Source organism: Pyxicephalus adspersus, chromosome 12 (genome assembly GCF_032062135.1).
Source record: "Pyxicephalus adspersus chromosome 12, UCB_Pads_2.0, whole genome shotgun sequence".
Taxonomy (NCBI): domain Eukaryota; kingdom Metazoa; phylum Chordata; class Amphibia; order Anura; family Pyxicephalidae; genus Pyxicephalus; species Pyxicephalus adspersus.
The window spans coordinates 49,005,865-49,015,643 of NC_092869.1; the positions used below are offsets into that span (position 1 = coordinate 49,005,865).

A 9,779-nucleotide genomic window follows, 5' to 3' on the forward strand; every position below is an offset into this window, starting at 1 on the left:
TGTACCCCACCTGTATGCACCTCACCTGTACAAATTCCCGCCCATGTTACCCATGTCATGCCCCCCCCCCCCGTAGCTGACCTGGATCTAGGTATGCAGCCCTTGTTATCAATGTATATGTTACATTATCAGCTGCTGGCAATGCCGGGGCCCATTCCTATCACACAAAACATTCAGCAGCCTACTGTAAAAGCTTCATCATGTCTTCTCATTGCAAATTACAGCACCTGAGCAGGTAGGCCCCTGACTTCCAGCAAGTTGGCCGACTTAGTGCCAGACACAAGCATTGCTGCCTATAGTGTGCGGATCTCTTGACTTTAAAGCTTTGAGCTTTCTAAACAAATTTTAAAAACTTTTAATCTATCATAGGGCCACATTTGTCATTCGGAGTCATGTGATAAAACTGCAATAGGGACCAAACTGAGGTTCGAGGTTCCATTGGAGCAATTAGGACTTCTGATCTGACCCATTGATCTGTAGGGAGCAGCCACTGGTTTTATCGGACATACAAGGTCTTAGATATATTATGGTAACACCTTAGGGAGTTCGGGGCCACACAGGCTCTTGTGAACATGTTTAGTTTTGCAGTTCCATCATAGATGGCTAGTTGACATTGCAATTGCCCACGCATGTTCTGGAACACGGAAGTAAGCCAATAGTCCAAAGCACGTGACGCCTGTACCTAGTCAATATGTTATTGTAGATTTTGTTTTTTGTGTTACTTTAGTTTCAGCATTATTACATTATCTTCTATACGACATCAGATGGTTTTTTGGATCTCATTGGCTTTAACAAACTTGTGATTGTCTTGTTGAATTTGTTTCCAAACACAAAATAAAGAAGTCTGGCCCATGTATGTTACACGCGGAGCAAAGGTTTGCTTTCAGTCTGTATAAACTGCGCTCCCGTCCCATCAAAGGCAAAGGCGTACCTCCCTGTTTTTTCCACTAACTTTAATACTTAAAGTACACTTGGTGTATTTAACGCCACAACTGTGTGTTTGTAATATTTGTTCAATGAAGCCTTGTAATCCGATCCAAATGTTTCCTTGCGGATGTTTTTTTCCCAAGGTAAATCTGAGTTATTAATCCACGGCATCTTTGCAGTACTGGAATTTGCTTTTCTTTCCCCCCTCTTCTGTAATATGATCAACAAGGCATGCTCTATGCTTTCACAAATTGCTGGATCTCCTAAGCAATACACTTCGGATTCAGAAAGAAACTTTGTGATCTTGCCTGCCAAGTGATTTATGTACATGGAACTTGCAAAGTCGGATCACAAGTGGGTAGAGTTTGCAAGGTTGGGCATTTGTTGGAGTGGGAGCATCTGTTCATGTAAAAGTTGAGGAACGGGTAGTCTTGCCGTGTTTTTTTGATGAAATAGTAGAGGCGGTTTGTGTGACTGCTCCTCTACATCTGTTCAAAACGCATTGAGTCCAATATTCATTTCTCCCTTTCTTTCTTTCCTTGTTAGAACATTTGGAGAACATACCAGGCACGTCAGGAAGCACGAGTATTCGTTTTTTCTTCAATCTCACCAGCATTCCAGAGAACGAGGTGATATCGTCGGCTGAGCTTAGACTTTATAGAGAACAGATAGACCATGGACCTACGTGGGAAGAGGGATTCCATAGGATAAATATATATGAAGTCATGAAACCTCCTACAGAGAACGGACAGCTGATCACTAGGCTGCTGGACACAAGGCTCATCCACCACAACGTGACGAGGTGGGAAAGTTTTGATGTGAGCCCGGCCATTATGCGATGGACCCAAGAGAAGAGCATAAACCACGGGCTTGCGGTGGAGGTGGTACACCTCAATCAGACTAAACATTTTCAGGGGAAGCACGTTCGGGTCAGCCGATCCTTATTACCTCATGAGAACTCAGACTGGTCTCAGATAAGGCCGCTTTTAATCACCTTTAGCCACGATGGCAGGGGACATGCACTGACCAGGAGGTCAAAACGAAGTCCAAAGCCACAAAGAGCCCGCAAAAAAAACAAAAATTGTCGTAGGCATGCGTTGTATGTGGATTTCAGCGATGTTGGCTGGAACGATTGGATTGTGGCACCTCCGGGATATCAAGCATTTTATTGCCATGGTGATTGCCCGTTTCCATTGGCTGACCACCTAAACTCAACCAATCATGCCATTGTACAAACTCTGGTTAACTCTGTTAACTCTAGCATCCCCAAAGCTTGCTGCGTTCCAACAGAACTGAGTGCCATCTCCATGCTGTACTTGGACGAGTATGACAAAGTGGTCCTTAAAAACTATCAGGAGATGGTGGTAGAGGGCTGTGGATGCCGTTAAAAAAAAACAAATATAAAAAACAACAAAAAAAAAAAATAAAGGCAGATTGTTTGTAATCTGCTGGACTTTCAAAATGAACAATCATCTTGATCTTATTTATGTCTTTTATGTGCAAATTTTTTTGACCATATGATCATATATTTTGCAAAATATATTTATAACAACATATTAAAAGGAAAAAAAAATAAAAAAAGTCATTATTTTCAAAAAAAAAACATTTTTTCAAAAGAAACCATAAGCTACTTTTTTGTACAGTTGTTTATAAAATGTACATTGGAAAAAAATATGTTGGATTTATAAAGGGGATAGAGTATTTTTTTTGTTTTCTATACAAAATGAGCTTTTTATAAGTGTTAAAAGTATTTATTGGCAATATGACTTCAACACCTGTTCCTAAATGAATGTAAAAATTAGCGTAAAGCATATTGCTATTTTGGAAGTCACAGTGGGAATCCCAGCAGCTTTTGGGGTAACCAGATTGCTTTCTTGGTTAATCTGTGTTTTTGTTTTTTATAATTCCAGTTTGTGTGAAAAGAGTCTGGGAAGTACCTGGGCTCGGATTGTTATGTTAATGATAAGCACAGCCACTGTCCCTCCCTCTTGCAGTATGTTGTTGGTTCCAAGCTTTTCTAATTATTATTCTTTGAAAGCCCTGGCTGCTGAGTAAAAGCATTGTAAAGAAAAAATAAAAAATTAAAATACATAGGAATATGAAAAGACACCTGACAACTACTGTACTCCTGCCAGATATTCATCTGTATTTCCATTTCTGCCAGGAAAATTAGGAACATAAATCCTATTATTTTTTAATAATGAAAATTACAAATTATATAATATTTTGGTAATATTTTAAATAAACATATTTATTTTTCTTTGTGACAATGAAACAATCTGTCATTTTACCCTTGTGCGTCCCTGTCCAAATATCCCCAGGAGAATATTCTAATGTTTGCTTTTTAATTACTGAAACTCTCCAATGCTTCAGAGGAGGTGGGGGGGGGGGGGGTAGTTATTTGGGGGGGGGGGACTTAGTTAAAACCAATAAAATCTAGAACAGTGGAAAGATTGGCAAGACTTCACTTCCTGGGGAGTGCAGGTGGAGAGACCAGATCAGGGCCTCGGGGTAATGCATCCAGACTCCATGCTGCTTTTGTCTTGTAACTGCCTTCAGAAAGGACCTTTTTAATTGTACAGAGCTTAAATAAATTGTTGAAAAGAGAGTGAACTTAGTTTCCCCTTAGGACAAATTCGTTTTGTGATGTTTGAAGAATTACCCTGCCAGTGTAAACTGCCTTGCCGGCTACATGGACCACAAATAGAGTTGTACACCAAAACCACAAAATGAAATATTGGTTGATAAATGTTGTAGAGGTTTATTTTTTAATTCTTTGAAAAATAAAGCGGTTGATACAAATATATTTTAAATTAGATGGTAAAAGTGAGAATTCCCTTTTTGTTGGAATAGTAGCCAACACAGTAATAGCCCTTCATTGTTTTTTTTAAACATTTTTACTGGCCCCCATGGTGCCATGTTTTGGTGTTTAATACGTACCGGTTTGGTAATAACATAGGTGGACCAGATTTTTTTAAGTCTTTTTTGTTCACCTGTTCCTAGCCCCTAATGAATGTAGAAGTCTGTGCAGGTACCAGCATGGCTTGACATAAGCTCATAGGAAAGGCTTTGGTCAACTAATAAGAACTTTTTTAATATATAAATTATACTAATTTGTTACAAAGAAATAAACCTAACGTTGGTAGTTGGGGGTAAAGAGTTCCATGACTGCAAATTTGTTCTGCATAGTTCTTTTTGTATGAAATGCTGGATTGGAATTACCAGAAACGTAGCAAGTAATAATCTAGTTATGAACATGAGGATGTGCCCAAACATTCAGAGATTTTCCTATAAACTAGCAGGTGCAATCAGTGATGGAGTTGGATTATAAATTACAGATCAGATACAAAAATTCCCATCCACCTGACTGCTAGTAACGAGGGTAAACGGGTCCAAGGCTGGCACAAGCTGGGTCATCTGATTCCAATAGCCAGAATCTTTCAGCCTATGCCAAAGTTTAACCGTGATTATGGGTTGATAAAAAGCCAAACTTTGCCTTTGTATATAAATATTGTAAAATATATATCTTGGTGAAACAATTCTGGTTAGATTTGTCATTTCCAAATACTGTTTATTATCTAGGCAGACATAGGACGTATTTTTAAAATTGTACCGGGTTTTACACCTAGGGCCACATTATGGAAGGGCAGAGGGAGTAATCTTTAGTGCCTCCTGTAACGCCAACCTATTACATTGCCTATATGGGCCCTCCTAATGAATCGTCCTAATATTAGTTATAAGAGTCGGAAACCTTTCACTTGACCATGCACATTTGGATCTTCACAATTAGTGGTGGGATTGTGCAGATGTTCCCTCTTCTCTATGGTGCAATCATGAATGGTCCACCAGTGTGTAACATTATGGTAGCCTGGCTATTACATAAATAATATTTTTGCCTTGATGTGCTAGGGTACTAGGTGTGCTATCTGCACTATCTGCATGAAGTCTTTAGCTTCATCTTGTATTTATATCAGTGTCCCCAGGCCATACAAAAACACTGTAGATGCCTCATTACCATCTGAATGAATTTGGCCAGAATGTGTAAGTGTGGTCAGACACAAGATCTCAAACCTCCTGGGGGGGCTTTGTAAATGACTTGATTTACCCTGTAAAGTGTGTAATGGCATGGTGAATAGTAACTCTGCCAAATTAAAGAAACTGTTTTTAGGACAATGTGTTTACATCTGAAGGTCACCTTATGCTTCTATCCATGAATTAGGCTTAGAGCATTCACAATGTGGAAAAGGACCAGTAAATTACTACCTGTCTTTTGTTATATTTGTAGGAGGTGGGTGTTATTCATTTGTAAGGCCAAATGTTTGGCTTTGGAATCCTGCATGAAATTTGCAGGGGATTCTTTCAGTCCTATTTAGCTTTGTAACGCTAATGACCCTAATGTGTATATTCCACCCACCTCCCACTTACTTTGATGAAGGCATGGACACCGCAGGAAGCCGCATAGAACAAGTTCCCCATAAATTAAATATTCATTTACTAATTCACTGTGTTTCTCATTGCAGCACAAAGTTTGCATTGAGGGCAGTTTATCAAAATGTAAAAGCTTTGGAGGCTTTGTTATTAGTAACTCATCAATTATGGCAAAGGGTAATATAAAACCTAAAATATTCCCAACTTAATAATGAGACCCGAGACAAACAATATAAAAATGTTCTTTGCATTGAATATTGTTGTGTTCATTCAGTGTAATTGTTAGATATTTTATTATATTAGATATATTAGATGGTGGGCTGCATGTCAGCATGCATTGGAGTGCTCATAATGAATAACAGTGCACTGTAGCATGCAGATCATTACTGTAAGTATAACTAAAATAAACATAATAACAATATATAAAACTTCAAACATGTTAGAAAATTCTTTCTTGACCTTTACAATATGGGGAAAACTTTGAAATAACTTTCTGGTATTCAGGGAACCCCTTCTATAATTATTATATCCACAAATCACAGTAATGGTCTTCCCTGAGTAGTATGAATCTGAAAATGCAATTTTACATTTGTGAATAGTCAATCAGCATCAATAAAGTTCAGGGGTGACTTTAGGGGTCATAGAGGTAAAAGGGGTAACTGAGCACTGATGCCTCTTTTAAGAAAATATGTCACCTGTAATATATAATATTAAAAATAATATATTGAGGATTAAATTGTATTTGTGTGCACTAAACTTAATTCAGGATGCTACACCATATCAAGATCCCAACCATCTCATTTCTCTAAAGCAATACAGCTTGGTCAAGACTCATTGGCCAGTGAAGGAGCAGCAGCTCCCTGATAAAGTCATTTATGTCCATTTCCTCCAATCAGAAAGCTCCCTTAATAAAACTCACAGCTCTTCGGTAAATTGAGATTGTGTGTGTACAAGATGAACAGATAATTATTATTAATATTAGACAGTGTTTATATAGCACCAACATATTACATAGAGCTGTATATAATTACACATGTCTACTACAAAGGCAGATTTAGGCACCCATTTAATAAATGAATTGTCATTACCCAGTCCTGCCTTTCCAGTGACAACTGTAAACATTTGGATTATTTTTGTATGCTGTAATGATGGCCACCAGGACAAGTGGAAAGGATTACCCTAAAATTGGGGACACTTTATAATTAGCCAATGAGACAACACTGTTTGTTCTGCAGTGATAACAGCCAGCAGAGTTGTCATCCCAGGTGACTTTAAGGGGTGATTTTGCTGCCACTGGTAGAGTTGGCATGCAAACAAAGTCCAACTTTAAGTTGCACCCCTTTCCATTCATGGATCCCCATGGCAGTTGTCTAGGTGGAGAACACTGGTGGATTAGCAAATTCATATTTAGCTCACATTGCTGTGCCAATCATTTTTGCACTGTAGCATGTCCGCGCTGCGTAATATGTTGGTGCTATATAAATCCTGTTTAATAATCATAATGGTGCAATGCATGGTAATACATAATGATGTCTTCGGGTGATGACCACCATGGATGCAATGGAGGGGGGGAGTTGCTGATTCACCCTGTGAATGATCAGCCCCCATCTGCTGGGCCTATTGCAGACATTCCACTGACCCACTTACCAATGCTAATTGTAATCATTTACTGATTACTGGCTCAGAAAGTGAATGTTGTAGGTCACAAGTTGCTAATTGCTTTTTAGGCTTAACACAAAGAGATTCTTTTTTTGATCACAGGATCACGCTGTCATTGAGGAGCCTAAAACACTAAATGACCACTATGGCAAATATTATAGTGATATTGTATGCATCGCTGCACAACTACATGGACATAAAACTTCTCTAGATGATTTATGAAGGACGATGATTGGAAAAGACTGGAAAAGCCTATTTAATAAATAATGATCAGCTGACCAGATTGTGGTCATTTTATGAACAATCGCCACTTTTTCCTATGTACCGGCACACATTTATCATTGTGATTGGCACCACTTTGACCCCCATAGACCACAGTCTTATGTGTTATCCTCTGAGCCACCGTGCCACCCCAAGACAAGTCACGATTGATGTTGTTGGACCTTGGACCATGGTGTCTTTATTCATCACAGATTCACACAATCACAGACATCAATCTTGAAATAGAGAGAAACTAGTAGATATATTACTTAAATATTATATATATATTAAATTACAGCTCATATCTAAACTCAGAATCAAAATGTTCTTTGGATTTAATGGTTGCATTACTTTTTTTGCACCTTTATCATGGCCTAGTAATGCTGCACATATAATAAACACAGCTCAACAAAAAATACGTTTTTTCACTTGCCAAGGATATATTTAGTGTATTTCAGGTCTGCTGATTCCAGAAATCACATCGGTTTCATTGAATTGGCTCTAGTTCTTGTGATACGGGAATCAGAATAGACGATTTTACCAACAACAAATGTTACACAGCATATTATTATCAATCTTTATTTACACCGATGTTTTGCATTTTATATATTACATGTAGATTATTGTCATGAAACTTTCATTCGCCTTCTTGTATATTTTGGTATTAAGCTGGGGCCCCAAGATAAGTATTGGGCCCCCCCATATGGTGTGCAAAACTTGTGTAGTGTCTACGTCAGTGGAAAAATGGAAAACTGAAACATGTGAAATTTGTTGTACCTATGGTATGGGGAGAGCCCAGAAATCTTCATAATGATTGTTATTTGTGTGCTGGGAATGGAAAAGAATCGTTACAAGAAACACAAGTGGGAGTACGGTGATATGGAATCAGCGACCTGTGCCGCATGCTGCTGATGTTCCCATAGCAGTGTTCAGTCCCGGATATTCCTGTATCCTACATGGAGGATATACAGGGAGTGTAATCCAGGAGTTAGCAGTGAATATGAAGTGAATATGTATATCAAACCCGCAGTTCCCCCAAGAAGAGCTCAATGATTTAATACGTGACCTAAGTCTGTCACAACAATCATCTGAACTTTTATCATCCGGGCTAAAAGAAAAGAACTGTCTGAGAGCGGAAGATAAAATAACGGTTTATAGGACAAGAGAGGTGGCACTCCGACCATATTTCAGTGAAGATGGAGACTTTGTGTTGTAACATCCCTGGACTACTAGCCCATATGGGAGGACCAGAATACCGAGCAGAAGACTGGCCGCTTATCAAAATGGTCTTACAAAAGCTTTGCTACATGAACACCAATGGTCCATATGTGTTGATATAAAAATGGTGAATCTCCTACTTGGACACAAAGTGAATACACAAAGAAATACTACCCATCTGTTGTTAGTGTGCCAAAGCCTTTCATGTCCAAATAGTTGGACCTTACCATATATTGTAGAAAAAAAGGGAAGAAAGAGGGAAGCAGGCTTTTTTTAGGGCACGGAAATTCAACTCTTATATAAAAACAATAATACCTTTATTGAAGATACAAGATTAAAATAATACATATAAGCAATAATACATATACATATATACAAAATAGGTCGGATCCCAACACATTTCGCCCCCATGTGCTTCCTCAGGGAATAAGGAGACCCTACAAATTCTGTGTACACTGTAACTGATTGAACCAATTTAGGAACAATGGGTGTGTAGTTTGTGAGGTTAGAATGAACATTCCAATTGAACAGGCCGTAAGGATATTGCTTAGTGTAAATTGGGTATTCTTTAGGGGAAATGCAGGCTCAAGAGGATTTACATGTATCTGTACATTACTGTAAACGTTGCTATAAACATCTAATAGGGCTGGATAGTACGTGAATGGCTGAACACTGAGCTTTTCATAACATGGTAAAAAAGTCTTTTAGATACAGAATGGTTGTGGTATAGTGGTGAAGGGAGAGCCGGCGCAGCTTTGTGAAAGTCAGTAATGTACGTATCCAATCCTCTTCAGCCTGCATATCCCCTAAAGAATACCCAATATACACTAAGCAATACCCCTACGGCCTGTTCAATTGGAATGTTCACTCTAACGTCACAAACTACACATCGTTTGTCCCTAAATTGGTTAGAAAAAAGGACTAAAATTATCAGCAAACTAATTCTTAAAGAAAATTCTGGAGCCCTGCTTAAAAAATGAATCTATTTTTGTCCCTTATCAATAAACTTGTTATAAAATAGTTCAAGCAAAGTTTTCTTTTTGAACAGTGTGTCCCTCATTCTTGCCTTTTATCATTGGTTGTCTTGCCTGGGGCTCTGGCGACCTGCTGCCTTCCCTTTGATGCCTGCATAACCATGCAGCAGCAAAGAATTTCATTTTAACGTGGCAATAAGCTAAAAGACGAGTGCTTTTCAGCTCCTTGACAGACCAATTACGTGCGTTTCATCTGATCTGTACAAATGCGATAACCCTGACCGCCTGGATAATTGTCTTTTGCCTTAATAA

At 38.6% G+C, this 9,779-nt stretch overlaps 1 protein-coding gene across 1 annotated transcript in view; it reads left to right on the forward strand.

Annotated features, from left to right (window-relative positions):
- Positions 1-3,205, forward strand: part of BMP4 (bone morphogenetic protein 4) — a 4,476-nt gene extending 1,271 nt beyond the window's left edge. The window contains exon 3 of the mRNA XM_072428214.1: positions 1,474-3,205. Coding sequence (XP_072284315.1) covers positions 1,474-2,315 — 842 coding nt within the window. The 3' untranslated portion in view covers positions 2,316-3,205. The remainder of the gene's footprint in view (positions 1-1,473) is intronic.
- The last annotated feature ends 6,574 nt before the right edge of the window (positions 3,206-9,779 follow it).